Source organism: Acyrthosiphon pisum, chromosome A3 (genome assembly GCF_005508785.2).
Source record: "Acyrthosiphon pisum isolate AL4f chromosome A3, pea_aphid_22Mar2018_4r6ur, whole genome shotgun sequence".
Taxonomy (NCBI): domain Eukaryota; kingdom Metazoa; phylum Arthropoda; class Insecta; order Hemiptera; family Aphididae; genus Acyrthosiphon; species Acyrthosiphon pisum.
Genome location: NC_042496.1, coordinates 40,045,919 through 40,061,843, shown reverse-complemented (window position 1 = coordinate 40,061,843; position 15,925 = coordinate 40,045,919). Strand labels below are relative to the sequence as shown.

At 28.7% G+C, this 15,925-nt stretch overlaps 1 protein-coding gene across 2 annotated transcripts in view; it reads left to right on the top strand.

Moving 5' to 3' along the window:
- The window catches only part of LOC100570471 (alpha-tubulin N-acetyltransferase 1-like), a 30,175-nt gene extending 20,072 nt beyond the window's left edge, over positions 1 to 10,103 (top strand). Inside the window, exons 1-9 of one of the 2 annotated variants that reach the window (XM_029491276.1) lie at positions 5,450 to 5,467; positions 5,548 to 5,777; positions 8,539 to 8,685; positions 8,778 to 8,946; positions 9,066 to 9,207; positions 9,294 to 9,324; positions 9,390 to 9,462; positions 9,526 to 9,581; positions 9,651 to 10,103. In XM_029491276.1, coding sequence (XP_029347136.1) covers positions 5,680 to 5,777; positions 8,539 to 8,685; positions 8,778 to 8,946; positions 9,066 to 9,207; positions 9,294 to 9,324; positions 9,390 to 9,462; positions 9,526 to 9,581; positions 9,651 to 9,771 — 837 coding nt within the window. In that variant the 5' untranslated portion in view covers positions 5,450 to 5,467; positions 5,548 to 5,679 and the 3' untranslated portion in view covers positions 9,772 to 10,103. Of the gene's footprint in view, positions 1 to 5,449; positions 5,468 to 5,547; positions 5,778 to 8,538; positions 8,686 to 8,777; positions 8,947 to 9,065; positions 9,208 to 9,293; positions 9,325 to 9,389; positions 9,463 to 9,525; positions 9,582 to 9,650 lie in introns of those variants that run through there. The other variant, XM_029491275.1, reaches the window with a different exon arrangement.
- The last annotated feature ends 5,822 nt before the right edge of the window (positions 10,104 to 15,925 follow it).

The window sequence follows — 15,925 nt, the reverse complement described above, 5'->3', positions numbered from 1 at the left end:
TTACAATGACGAATCTTGCACTAATTTTTTAAAACAACGTGGTGTTTTGCCCACTGTTAAAGTATGCCAAAAAGTTAATTCAAATAATGAAGTATGTGGAGGGGCCCTTAAGGAGTATATTATGAAGAACACTCGCAAACGTGATGGAGAAGGTAAAGTTATTAAAGAAAGGTGCTTACGTTGTCAGAAGAAAGGATGCCAAACATTTCAGTCCATCAGAAAACAAAATAAATTCTTTACTTATGTCGACGTAAACGGAAAAAACAACAGTGGTCTAAGTTTGTGTCACATAGTGAAGTTAGTTTGGTATTGGTGTAATGACGTGAGCGTAACAAATACTGCAAAATGGACCGGCAGAGCAAGACATACTGTATTACTGTTACAGATTGGTTTAATTTATGCCGAGCGTTTGCGTTGATCAATTTGAACGCCGTTCAAAAATGGGAGGAACCGGTGTAATAGTCCAAATTGACGAGTCGTTATTCCAAGGGAAGCGTTTAAGTATCACAGAGGATCGTACGCCTGCTACCGTAATAACTCGTACTTCACCCGTCTCATCTGATGTTGAATCTGATAGTTCTGATGACTCTGAACCTGTTTACAAAAATTATGGGTCACGAGTACAGGGTCCATGGAAAAAAGTTCAATGTAATAATGCCCAGATACCCAGACGACACCTAAAATCTATACATTGAGGGGTGGAAAATTGTAGATAACATACAACGCCAACACACAATTGTGGTAGATACATTTTTCGAGTAGATAGCATACGACGCGAGTTCCAATATAAAAACTTACTATTATTATAAATTATTATTTACTAAAATATATTTAATATTTCGGTTTTTTTTTTATATAATTAATTTTACCAAATTGAATTTATTTTAAATATATGTGGTTTAGGAAAAAATTAACTTAAAGTGCCAATAAAATGAATTAACTCGTTAAGTTACTGAATAACATGAGGAAAAATGTAACTCGTTAAGTTAGAAGTTACTTCTAAAAAAAAAGTAACGCGTTAATTAACTTAGTTAAAAGTAACTTAACTTTTTAACTTAACTTTAACTTATTAACTCGTTAATGCCCAGCCTTGCTTATTAACTATCAGTGATAGTTAATAAGTAATAATAATAGCGTTTTTTTTTTTTATAAATTTGATATTTAGAATCGACGATTACAATTTTAATAATATTTATTATAAAATAGTATACCTAAATGTTGTAATTTTTAATAATACTTAAAAGTTTAAAGTTTAAGTACTAATAATGTATTGTTGCTAGTCACTGCACAGTAGAACATATTATCATAATATATGAAAAAAATTATCGGGAAACCGAAATCACATTTCCTCTAATGATCAGTGTTAAGTGATATCTAGATAAATTATCTAGATTCATATTAATAAGTACCTTCATCTTATCTAGACGAATAAAAAAATTAGTACCTATCTAATTGGTATCTAAGATTTAAATTACGGAAATCTACTTAAATATCTAAATCAATCTCGTTGTGTAATGGACGTGTTTTTTTCAACAATAGTTTACTCATTTAGTCATTTTACATAAAATATTATGATATATTCACAATACTAGCTATATGTGTATAAAATAATAATAACATTTTCGTGCTGTTTTCTGGCAAATTGAAATAATATCGTATGCTGTTACCACAATTTTTAGATGTATGCTATATGCTCAGTATATATATTTTATACTTATATTTATTCATTAATATATTTTTGATACAGAATAACCCTTCCTGATTTGCTTCCCTTAATAAATTACTAAACCAAGAATCAAATAGCATGTCAAGCATTAATACAAATTAAATATTATATTTTAAACTTTAAACATCTAGATAAAAAAGTTTTATCTACATATTTATCTAGATGAAAATTGAATATTCTACCTTCGTATTAATCTAGATATTAATTTAGCTAGTAATCTAATATTTATCTAGATGTTATTTTTGCTATCTGAACTCAACACTGCTAATGATATATTAAATACATTTTGATATTTAATATACAAATAATATATATCATTAAGTATATCACATGACATCAATGACCTATTTTGAATTCTAAGTTCTAACTAATAAAGATAAAAGAAATTTTGTTTGAAAAAATAGGCAGTTAACACTTAACTAACATTAACTTTGTTTATAAAAACTAAAAATCAAATTTTTTACAACACTATACAAGACAATATCAAAATTTCATGAATAACACACAAAAAACGTATAATATTCAAAAAGGTTTGAGGAGACACAAATTAATATATTGTATTAAACTTTACAAACCACTTTTATTTCAATATGTGAATAGCATCTAATGAAACACAGTGAAATACATGTCATTGCCAGTTGACCGTAATGGGTGTTCCGTGATTGAGGCACGAGAATCTTCCTTGGCCACATGTGGGGATGTTATGTGGCCTATACTGAGTGACTTCCACTTACCTACTAGTTTTTTTTTAAAATTATATCGTAGGTAAAGCTAAATATATTTTGATATGCAAATCGTATTATAAAGGCGTTGTAAAAATACGGATATGGATCGGTATAATTTTTGTTATTTTTCAAAAAGCGTTATGTCGCAATTACAGGTAGGTTTCCTCAAAAACCCTGAGATACAGCATGTATTTTAAAATTTTTAAGATGCAAAATTTTCCCAACTTATTTTTTTTTAAATATAGGTAACAGAAAACTAATGTACCTATATCCGTATCAGGTTTGTGTTTATTTGTCATAGAGCATAGCTATAATTTTCACACTATTCAACTAATGTTTTATTTGTTAGGTATCATAATTTCTGCAAACGTTCTTTCCCCCCAAGGATATGTTTCATTTAAATATGTAAAATCCCTTCAAGTCAAAAACTGACATTGCGGCTATGTGCCCAAAAGGTATCAATTTTAAGTTTTGACTGAAATCCAGAAAAAAATAATACATTCAAACGTCTAGCTAAAACTCTATTTTTTTTTGTAAATTAAAATCTATACATTCATTAATGAATGCTCACTAATAATTATAATAAGAACAGTATTATATATTTATATCCACCACCACTTCAAATTATATTTTCTGGATTAATTAATCAAACACTGCTTGTTCCAATACCTACCCTTGAACAGTTGCACATTTATAACTGTGTGTAAGTATACGGGTAAGTATACCCGTTTCACATATTTAATGTAAGCAATATGTCAAAAATCTACATTAACACATTATCTATATTTATTATAATGATTAATATGACATGGTTTACCTTCACGATCAAATTTTTATAAGTGATGCTACTTGCGACATGTCCATCATTGTTTCCAACACAATATGTATAATTGTATGTTTATTGTCATGAAAAGAAAATGCTTATATATCTATATATAAGTATTGCATTTGACATATATTTATGATAATAATATCGCAGTGTATTATTTAAAACAATCGTCAACGTATTTATGTATAATATGTACATATATAATGTGTAATATTATGCATGTATTTAGTACAGATGTTTACATTATGTTAATAGAGGTAGGTATCTATTATATGGAGACAGAGCCATCGCAAGGTAGTATCGCAGCTAAGTGCTGGCCTATTAGGGAAAACTATTAGTAGGTACAATTTAAAAACTTATTTATTCCAATTTGAATATTTAGCAACCAATAACCATTGAAACGTCTATAAAATATAATGTGTGTTTCTATGTATAAATTAACGTTTTGAACGTAGCGTAACGCGAAATTTCAAATTCAAATATAATATTTTAGTAAGTACATGCAGCTGATTGTGTACAAGAAAAATCTAGAATTAAAATACAAGGTTTATTTTAATATGTTTTCTAGTTTTAGACTATATTGCTTAGTAAATAATAATAGGTAGCCTAAATTATTAATAGGTACTTGCATAAATTGTACCTACCAGAAAATTATAATTATATAATACAAAAATCTGCATAATACTATTTTTACATAACTAAAACGTAATAAATTTAATAATTGTCAGCTATTAAGATAAATAACGTATAATACTATCAATGCATTGATAAATTATAAAACTTATATTGTACCTATTATTGTATTAGGTACCTACTTAAAATTATTAATAACAAACTAAATATCACAAATCTATTGATCTAATACTATTCTTGTCGGAAAGGAAACACATCTAGGTAATAACCAATCATAAATAAACCCATACATCTACACAAAGCAAAACTGTTATTATTATGTATGAGGTAACTAGTAAATTGTATTTTATTTAATTTTCAATAATTTATAAATTCAAACAATGTTATCTTTTATAAATTATTATTATTATAAACTTTGTACATTTTTTTATTAAAATAAAAAAAATTAACCTCCTAATTATTGATGAACGATGATTATTAACTTAAAAATATGAAGCGACCAATAAATAATAATGAATGCTCAATAGCTTATTCCCGACTGATCGCAGGAGGTATCAGGTCATTTCGGCGAACGAAATTTTGGCCGAAAACCTGATCTAATAACTTACTGGGGTGGTGAGTAGGCAGTAACTAGTAAGTAAGGAAGTAAGTTGCATAATATAATAAATATTATTAGTATAATAATTAATATAAAATGAATACAATATTAGCAAACATCAAACGAACATCTATTATATAATATATATACCCAATACATTAATATATTATACATCCGAGCTATAAGTAATAATTAATAAATAATAATCTGATGTAATTTTTCTTGTAAGCCACGAACTGTATTTGATAAATTGGTTGACAATTTAATTATAGCCTTAGAGACATAGGAACATTTATATAGATAGATTATCATATTTCTGCATAATATTCTGTAAAGATTTTAACGTGCATAATGTTCATAGGTTTTGTGATAATATGGTAAATTTTAATTTTCATGTGGTTTTTATACGTAGAGTTTTGCATACTTAAGCCGTTTTATTATCTATATAATATAATAAATATATTATGTAAATGGAACTAGAAATATTAAAAAATGACATTGATTTTCGTGATTCGAATCCCAGAAAATTCTTTACCTACATGTGCAATCAATAAAATTCTAAATCCTATACAGCGTATACACACAGCACATGTACTCTATGTAAAAATGGCTGTCGTCATAGCAAAAGCCAAAATTGCTTCAGCGAGTGCGAGTGCCGATAAAAGTCAAAGGGTCGAAGCATCAAATTCGTGGTCCGCTGCTGCACACGGTATGCCGCAACAAGTAACAACAAGTATCAACGGTCAACGGCATTATAGCAACAGCCAACAGGCACAACAAAGGCAAAACAAGACGAACAAACAACAAATATTGTATTATTGTGTTGGTAATTATTATTCCGAGCTGGTCTCGTCCGGGAGTTTGTTTATATTTTCGGTCGTTTTACAGCCTGCGCCCTGCCGACGTCGGCCACGGGAACGCTGTGCGCCGTGTTTACTGTTTACCAAAGGTCCAAGGTCCGCTGCCACTACCCGTCACCACCCATCCAAGCGACATTGTTACTTGTTAATATTCATAAAATATTATATTGTCCTAGGTCAACGTCAAATCTCCCGACGGCCGGCACTTGCTACTTACCACTATCCGAAGACGCCATTATCGTTTTTATATCGTTGTTTGTTGTGGTTTGACCGGAGTATAGAAATTTTCCCGGAAATCTCGTCGAACAATGGCCATGCAGTTTAAATTCGACAGCAACAGCCACGTCGGCCAGGTGTTGAAGATCAACAACACGTTAACAGCCGAAGGATACGAGAACAACCACGAGTGAGTATAATATTCCGGATAATATTTCGACGAATGCAAAAACAATTTCATATTACCAACCGTTGTCGAGTAGTTCATGAGCTATAAGCAGAAACGGTCACCAGATAGCTACTCTCGGAGTAAACAGGAGTAAATAACTATTAAGTACTTTCGGTAAATCGTTGATTTAAAAATTGTTATGGCACGGCGTATGCATATTTTACGCACAGACAAAACCTGAATAATATTCTTAGTTCTTACCTTTAAATTTGATAATAATATGTACTTAAATAATTATTCACTCAAGGAGTCTTGTATTAAATTTTCAAGTTTTTAGACCCAACGAATACAATTTTATTGATATTTACAGAAAAAAAATCGAAAACTGAAATGTGCGTAACAGTTCATACCAAATATTTTGAAAATGTTATGGTCTACAGAAAATTTGTTTTAGAGTTACGCCAAAAATCAAAACCAATTTTGCGTAAAAATTCCCGTTCCTTAATTTTTCTTTAGTTTTTCACGGTGCTTCTGAAAACTACTGGAAAAATTTTACTTTTGACCCCCCCCCCCTTAAGGTATCAACTAGATTCATTTTCCTATCAGAAAAAAATTCATACTGTTGAAGAAAATCTAAACATTTTTACTGTCCTAAAAGGTGATTACAGACACAAAAAAAAATAAAATACACATCATTGTAAAATAAGTAAATTCATCGCTCCGCTCAGAATCCAAAAAAGGGGAAAGTAGGTAGGTACAATTTAGGTGTCTATAAAGTGTAATTCGTAAATTAGTAGATAGTTCACTATAAAAAATTTATTACTATTGAATTAAATTATAAATCATTATAATTCCGCACGAAAAACGATTCTGAGTGGAGACGGTTTGTCAGCCTTTATTATAATATATTATATGATATAGGTATAGCCGTATGGGTAATTAATATTGCTACTTTAGTAGGTAATTTAATTTACAATTGCGGTATGTTGAATTTATTGTTGACAATAACATTGGTTTGGTAAATGTTATTTGTACACAATTTAAAAGTATGCGTTAAAAGGTTCTACTACAAAAAATTTCTTTTACACACGAATAATATTTTAAAATTACATCAAAAGTACATTTTTGTGAAACTTCTCAACACAGTAACAGAATGTATAAAAAAAAGATTGTCTTCCGTCAAGGTCGGCATTGTCGTCAGATATTAGATTTGTATGTGATAAATAAAAATAAAATAAAAAGCGGGTAAGTGGATGTCGCTCTGCTGTACAGTATGTTACAAGTGGGTAAATGCATAATGGATTATATTAAATTTGAATTCAATGATATAATATCAATGTATAAGAAAAACGATTCTGAGCGGAGACGGTTCGTCAGTGGATTTTTTTTATATTGTTGTTATTGATTATAGCCTTTAAGGATAAATACTGAATTAATATAATAATTTATTATTCGTTGCTATAGTGATAAACAAAGTGTTAGAAATTAATATCCCTTTTTTACCGGTTTCTCGTAATTTGTCGGTAGTTTTTCCCGTGACATTAAATAACTATTGAGTAGGGGACGACTAATGCTAACGCAGCCCCTCTCCGGTTCTCGATACCATGGAAAAAAAATATAACTATTGAGAAAATTGAAAAATTACCTCTCTAAAGTACCATCTTGATCTAATTTGTAAAAAGATAAGGTACTTATGTTGAAATCAAAGAACGGCTTCTGGTAGACATTTTGTATACAAAATAAAAAAAATAAATAAATAATAAATAAGCACCATCATAAAATCACTAGCTTCCTCACTCCGATCATAACCTAAAATGTTCAATTGAAATCAGTTTATTATTATTATACAAATATAAGACATAGATTATGATTTAATACCATAGAAATCATAATGTCGTGACGACGTGACGTGCGATAATCATTTTCTTTTGTACCATCTGTATTCAGTAAAGAAGTTTCACTAAAAAAAAAATTTGATATATTCATTAGATTTTTTAGTTACGTATGAACTACCTACTTATGAGGATATTAGGGTTTCTATTAATTTTAAACTACAAAATAAATACTGATGTCTTCGTATTGTAGATTTTCACGATTTTTACGAATATCGTCAAAATTCAAACTTTAGATAGTTTTTTGATTGGTACCTATATGAACAACTTTTGAGGAACCTTTTATGAAATTTTTTGACTGCACAAAAATTTTTTTATCGAAATTTATAGAAAACAAATCGTAAATGTCAAATGTCTATATTAAGTTACTAAAAAAAGTCAAAATATTATCATATACACATATAAAATGCTAACATAACAATTGGTGTGTTATACCTACGGTTATTTGTTTTTGATTTAACTAAAAAATAAAATTTTTTCAAAAACTTGTTTTGAGTAAAAATTCACGTTTTTAACCCCCCCCCCCCTAAATTAATAAAGGTATAGGTAAGTAGATCCAATTTACTACCAGAAACTACCACCAAAGTTGTTTTTTCTACTATAAATTGTGTAAACAATATAACATTCATTGCTCGGTAGTCCGTTCAGAACCTAAAATTATCACTTTGTCACCCCTTATATTCTAATTACAAACCTATAAAATAAAAAGCACACCCTTATCACTTGCGTCAACCAAATAATGTCACAGGTATAATGAATGACTTTCAACAATTTTCCTGTAGTTGATGAAAAGGCATTTTCCTGATTGTCTAAATTGCCTTACAATGCCACACCACTCTATGAAAATCTGTATATTTAATGTTATATATTTTATACTTATGTTTTAACAGATTGAGAAATAATTTGCGATTGATAATTGACGAGATTGGAAAAAGTTCAGCCATCGCTCAACATTTAGAGTTTCCGATCACCAGTGCACAAAAGCTTCTTAATTCTGATCATGTTATTTACATGATGACTGAACAAAATACACCAGCGTAAGATAACTTTTTGTTGTATACGATTGTCAGGGTTACTTTATATTTATATTTGATATTTCAGTATGATTGACTTTATTGTATTTGTGTAGTAATTTTGCTGTTATTGGATTTTTGAAGATGGGATGGAAAAAGTTGTTCATTTACAACAAACAAGATACTTGTTCTGAAACCTTGGTTTATTGTATGTTGGATTTTTACATCTATGAGTCTAAACAGCGCCAAGGTTATGGAAAGCGATTAATTGAATATATGTTACAAGTAAAATAATCCAAATTTGCTGTTATTAAAATTAAAAATAATAACTATTCAAACACAATTTTTTTGTTTGTTGTCAAACTAAAATTGTAATCTTATATTTATATAATATTATTAAATAGGATATGAAATTACATGCCAGGCATTTGGTTATGGACAAGCCAACAACTAATCTATTGCAGTTTATGTTGAAAAATTTTCAACTATCAAAATTGGTAAACCAGGGAAACAATTTTGCTATATATGAGGATTTCTTTGATGAATGTAAGTGTCCTATATTTGTATATACATAATCGATTAACTTTATTGAATAAAAATTAAATAAATAATCATGCAATATAAATTTATAGTTAATGAAAACCATGATTATACTGGAAACAGGTAAAATTGTACCTATTTAATATAGATTTTAAATAAAAATTAATTATTTTTATGTATATGTATAGAACATCAGGATATAACCGTCCACCAACATTTGGACGCCATGGGGCTCATAAACATCATGATTCAATGGGTGAAGTTAGTATTTACTAACAATTTAAATATTTATGAAAATAATTAATTTATTGATGTTGTTTACAGATTTTACAAAATACAGGACCTTCTTCTTCTGTAATGCACAACCATAACAATGATTTGTATGTTTATTTGAATCCATAATAATTTATTTTTAATAAAATGTATATTTTTATGTGTACCTATTTTAGTGTTCATAACCAGTTCCATGAAGTGAAACCGCATACTGAAGAAGCTTTAGGCTCACTTCAAATCAATAAGTACGGTGACTATGTGGAGCGAGATCTTAAATACCATCACAGCTCTACATAATGCAAAAAACTATTAATTAAAGTTTAGATTACTTAATCCACATTAATACAAAATTATAGATTCAAACAATTGTACTCTATACATAGTAGGTTACATTGACATATTGTATTTAAATAATTACTTTTGGTAATGGAACAAAATATTCATTATTTTTGTTTTTCTGAATTATTAATTGCATTTATGTCATTCTATCTAATTCAACTTACACAATGTTTTAATACATTTTTTTACATCATACCTTTTTTAATGCACTATTAATTATTATGATGATAAGCTTTACTTTAATATATTATATTTACACTTCTTGATAATTATATGGACTTTTACAGTTATCTAGACATATTTTAATTCTGATTAACCCTTTTCAGTCTTTATTTTGATAAAGGCACTAGCACAACAACCAGGAGAGTTGGGAGTGTCAATGACTGGGTCCCTCAATATTAACCGAACGAGATGTTCAAACTTCAAACCAACAATAGCCTATTTCGAAATTTGATTATAAATTTCACAATTAATATAAAAATCAAAAAATCATAATTTATTTATGTAGGAAAAAATTTCAATAATATGGTATACAAATATACAATGTAGAAAAATATTATATAAAAATAATATGAGTATATCGTATATTATCTACTATCTGGAATAGAACTTTTGCCAGGGATTAATTGCTAAACAAATTGTGGGTGTATACAGTGTAATATTTTAAGCACCCACTTTTATCTGTTTAAGGGCCAGTTGCACCGTTTACGGTTAAACTTCGATTAAGCTTAATCAGCTGATAAAAGATATTTAACCGGGTAAATTCAGCCGATTATACTCATGTTAACTTTAATCAGAGACGGTGCAACTGGCCCTAATAGTACATATTTTATCCATAATATTATTCTGATTATTAATAAATATTACTATTATTATTAAATTATAACAGTAATAATTATCAAGGTAATGGTTTCTCAACTTTGGTTCAGTAATTAGTTCAAATTTAAAATAATTTAAATATAATAATTTTTTTAGTTAGGTATTTAGGGCCGTTCTTACAATGTCCTGTTAAGTGTCAATTAATGTTAACCGACTAATAACAGATTTTATTTCCGGCAGAATTTGGCCAGTTAAGTGTCGGAAATTGTAAGAATGGCCCTTAATATGCTTATAAACCGCTGGGAAATGGGCATTTAACACATAACTTTTCCATGTAAGGTCACACAAATCAAATGTTCAACAAATAAATCTTTAAGATTTAAATAATTTAAGGTACCTATTAATTAATACGTGTATTACTTATATAGTTATATAATTAGTTAACAAAAAATTAAAAACTGTTATTGTTTTTTTTTTAGTTTGTAAATATTCATATTTTATTTGATATCATGAAATATGTTAGACATGTTAGACTTCTATTTATAGACCTCAAATTTTGTTTACAAGAACAAGTGTAGAAACTAAAAAAAAACAATGATTATCCACACTGCATGTAGATACATCTGTACATGTATTACACGTCATACATATGTCTCCTGAATTTAATACATTCATCTCTGAGCTCAGAATCTAGAAAAGTATAATGAGGTTGCAAGGAACAACCTAGGAACCTTATAACATTAATTTCATCTTTGTTATTGTTTGGTTGTCATGGTAACTGTAACATCTATCAGAAAAATACAATAATCATAAATAAAATAAGTAATAACTATATTAACAGCATCAATGATTATAAAAATGAAAACAATAAATTTGTAACTTATATTATATTATGTACTATTGGTGCAGACACTATGAAACATGATTTGAGTTCCTCCAACACTATTTGTGCAAATGGAAATTATAAAAATTCTTAAATCAATTATATTGGGCTGGAAGTTGGAACCAGTTGATATAATATCTCTCAATATCACTCAATATACCAGACGGCAGACAATTTAAATTGTACAATTTACATTCTATTATATTGTGCCTGTTTATAATATACCAATGAATTGTTGTTATTTGATCTAACCAGTCACAGCCCAAAATAGTTGCATCCCACAAAAAGTTAGGTTTGTATCAGTATAATATTATAATATCAATAAATTCGATCCACTACAAGACGTCTGTACAACTATATACTTCAGTCGAAATTGTTTTCAAAATGCAGTCGTCCCGGTTTGTTAGGTTTAGAATTATAGTATTACTAAAGTCCTAAGGGTAGTACTTGGGTGCCGCGAAAACTTAACAAACTGTATATTTTACTATTTTATATGAATTTATACAATGAAAAAAATTAATTGTATTACAGTTTTGGGTTTGGACTTAATCTTCCACTGTTTTTTTTCTTTTCGGCCTCTTCGACCACCTGCCCAGGATCCCGGTCCCTTTCGTCACGTCAGAGGAGAACGCTGCGGATCGAGCATTCGTAGTTCGTACCAACGCCCGATGGAACACATTCTAGGTTGGCGGCCCTCGGCACTCGTCGTAAACTTCAAAACACGATGACTACGAACTATGAAGTACCAACTGCCAAGGTCCACCTGGAAACCCCTTCAAGGTCAAAGACGCCCATTGTCGATCGACCATATTTTGATGTCACATCATAATATACTAATATACATTTAAACAACACATTAAACCTTAACTCAGAGTCCATTAGTCCAAACTGCACAGTAGGTATACACTCAGTAGTCAGTAGCCATCTTTCGCGATTCGCTCTTGCCACCGGTTAAAATTGAAGTAATTACTTCTTGTAAACGTCGTATAATTTTCATTATTTGCAAAAATCCATAACAAGCATCGCATCATGAACTTTGGAGAGCAGAAGAACGAGTGAGTTGAATATTTTCATTACGTCTTATATTATTATTATTGGACGCCTAGGTACCAGCGCAGCCATCGGCGGCCATTTTCCCGTTTGCAGGATCATTTTCGATTTTCCGTGTCCGCGCCCATACAGCATAAAAATATTTTCAGGAAAATAATAAAGTTGTCAAAATATTTTAAAAAGGTGCGTAAATAATTAGGAAATATTTTAGTTATATTCTTGGGCGAAAAAGTTCATACAATTGAAAATATTTTAATTTTTTATAATTTAAACATTTTTACGGAAACTATAAAAATATTAAGTCAACATTTTTATGCAATCATACCTATGGTACAATATTTTTTTATCATAAGAAGAAAATATTTATAAAATATTAGTCAAATATTCATTATTTAACCACTTTAAAACATTCACAAAATATTATCATTTCCCAAATGCTGTGGGCGGTGGCTATTACAAAAATGTTTCTACAAGTGTAGGGACCTACAACTGTTATTTATTTGGAACTGCACATGCATTATGGGTACCTATTACTAACGACTTTTCACGGAAATGGAGGAAAAAAACATGAAGTCATCGTCATGAACAAACTAACATTTTCAAACATACCTACATACATAATATATTATTCTTCTTTCTTCTTGGCTTTACAATTCTTTAAGAATTTTGGCCGCCACCGTCACCGTTCTCCAATAGTCACGATCCTGGACTCTATCTTCCCAGTTAAATATACATAATACATTATAGTAAAATTATAATAACCTAGGTAGCTGATATTTTTACGATATTTTTGAAATTTTGAATGATATAAATTGAGGATATTGAAGTTTTTATATACCTAACTAATTGATTTTTAAACATTTTTAAACAAGGTACCTACTTAAATTTTAAATTAAAATCATGTATTACCTATCTTTTTATATATACCTTATATTATATTATATCTGTTTAATATACAAAATTGAACGTACTTATGTCTGTTCGTGTGACCATATTCCATATTACCATGGCAAGCATTTATATAATATTTCGAGTTTCCCGGTGGAAATTTTTGTATATAAATGGTTACCATGGTAATATACTAATATGGAGGACATATTATTCATATAAAGTTGGCGTTTTTAATGGGCAACGAAGTTCACGGGATCAGCTATAGTATTATATAAAAAAACACGCATACAACTAGCTTATGTGCAAGTCATAATTTTCAGAAAATTTCGATGATTTTTTTGTAATTTTGTTTTTAACAATATAAAATTGTTTAGAAATACAGCTTGGGGGGCCTTTAGCCCCCCCCCCCCCCGCAGATAGTAATATATAAAAATGAAGGTTTGTCTGATTTTCCGTTATTTTATTCCCTATAAACTTAGGTCCCAGATCAGTCATATTGTTCTATGCCCAGATAGTAGTATAGTACCCTTATGGCGTCGTCGCGGGAGAATGCGAAAGCAGTCCCCGCGGTGTCATCGGTACAAAAAGAAAAAAAAAAAGTAGTACCTATAGTACTTACTGACCACTGGGCCGTTTTCAGTAAAATTTATATTAATATATATTCCTAGAAACTCGAGGAAAGTATATACTATATACCTAAGGACGCGGCTCACATTTATATTTAGTTTTGGCTGACGGAAATCAAATATTTTTTAATAATAATCTAAATTATTTTATTGGTAGATTTGTTATAAATAAGTTTTAATTGTTATGTATAAATTTATAGAGCTTCACTAAACAATGATGAAGCTAAGCACGGACGCCATGATGCTCACAAACATCATGATACAATGGGAAAAGTGAGTTTAGTTTAAAAATGTACACATTTTTAATAATTATGGAAATAAATTATATTATTTCTATTAGATTGTACAATTCCAGGGGCATTCTGATAATGTGAAGAACAAGCATGTTGATTTGTTAGTAACTATTACATGCCTATATACGAGTATATATTTAGATTTTTTTTAAATTTTTTTTTTTTTTTAAATTCAGGGTTGATAATCAAGTCAAAGAAGTGAATCCACATTCTAAAAGTTTGGGTACAATATTTCAAATAGACATGTATGGAAACTGTGTGAAAAGGGATCTTAAATAGGTATCATCACAGCTCTACATAATAACTTAACAACCTATATCCATTTTAATGTTATTATTCCAGATAGATACTCTGAAAAAAATCAAATGCACAATGTAATTTCTATTTTTAAAAAAAATGTAGTGCTCTATTTTTTTTTACTGGAAAATATTATTTAAACTATTAAAGCTAACATGCTTACTAATTATCATATTTTATAACTAATCTTTTTAATTATAGTATTTTTTTATATACTATAATAAATATCAATCTTAAAACTATTGACAATAAAAATCTATTATAATTTATAGTTTATTATTTTTTAACACTACATGTACATTTGAACATAATATTATGCTCAATATATTATTATATTAAGCAAAAACTGAAAAAATATACAGCTCAACTCAGTGCTTTATTTTAACTAAAATTCTGGAGCAGAAAATTACTGTCTGGATACATACACTACAATTATTATTTATTTTTAATAATTTTAACAGGCTAGAGCATTTTGGACTTATACAATTGACAATGAATACAAGTACGAACAAATATGACTTATAAATATGTTGACGTAATAAGCATAAACTTTACAAGGTATACTAACTATAAAAAATATTTAGTATTTAAAACCAGTAAATACTAAGTATAATATCAGAATAAATAAAAAAAAAAGGTGGGTAAGTGGATGTCGCTCTGCTGTACAGTAGGTTATAAGTGGGTCACTGTATAATGGATAGTATTAAAATTGAGTTCAATGATATAATATCACTGTATAAAAAAAAGATTCTGAGCGGAGACGATTTGTCAGTCTAGTTATTAGACATACATATTATAGGTATACTTATCTATAGTAATAAAAAAAAATTGACCTATAATAGGTATCAACAATAAATTCCAAATTAATCATATCACAATATCCATTAGGTAACGCGTTATACATCAACAACAAACCGTGGTACTATCATAGATATATAATATAGTATACTACTTTAGAAGTTTCAAGTACCCACAAATAATATTATACAATCACAACAAAATAACTAAAATATTTATTCCAGGTTTTTTAATATGTAATTTCGTCCAAATTTTAACTTAAAATGACTATAAAAATAAACTGTGCTTATGTATTTCTTAGAATTTTTGGTAACAGAATTAAATATTTACGTGAAATCTTGTTTTAAATTTTCAATCCTTAAATATAAAAGTTGAACATTTTATAAATTTTGAACTACAAAATAATTATTCAATTTTAAATTTGATAAATGTTGTCAAAATTCAACTCAAATGCT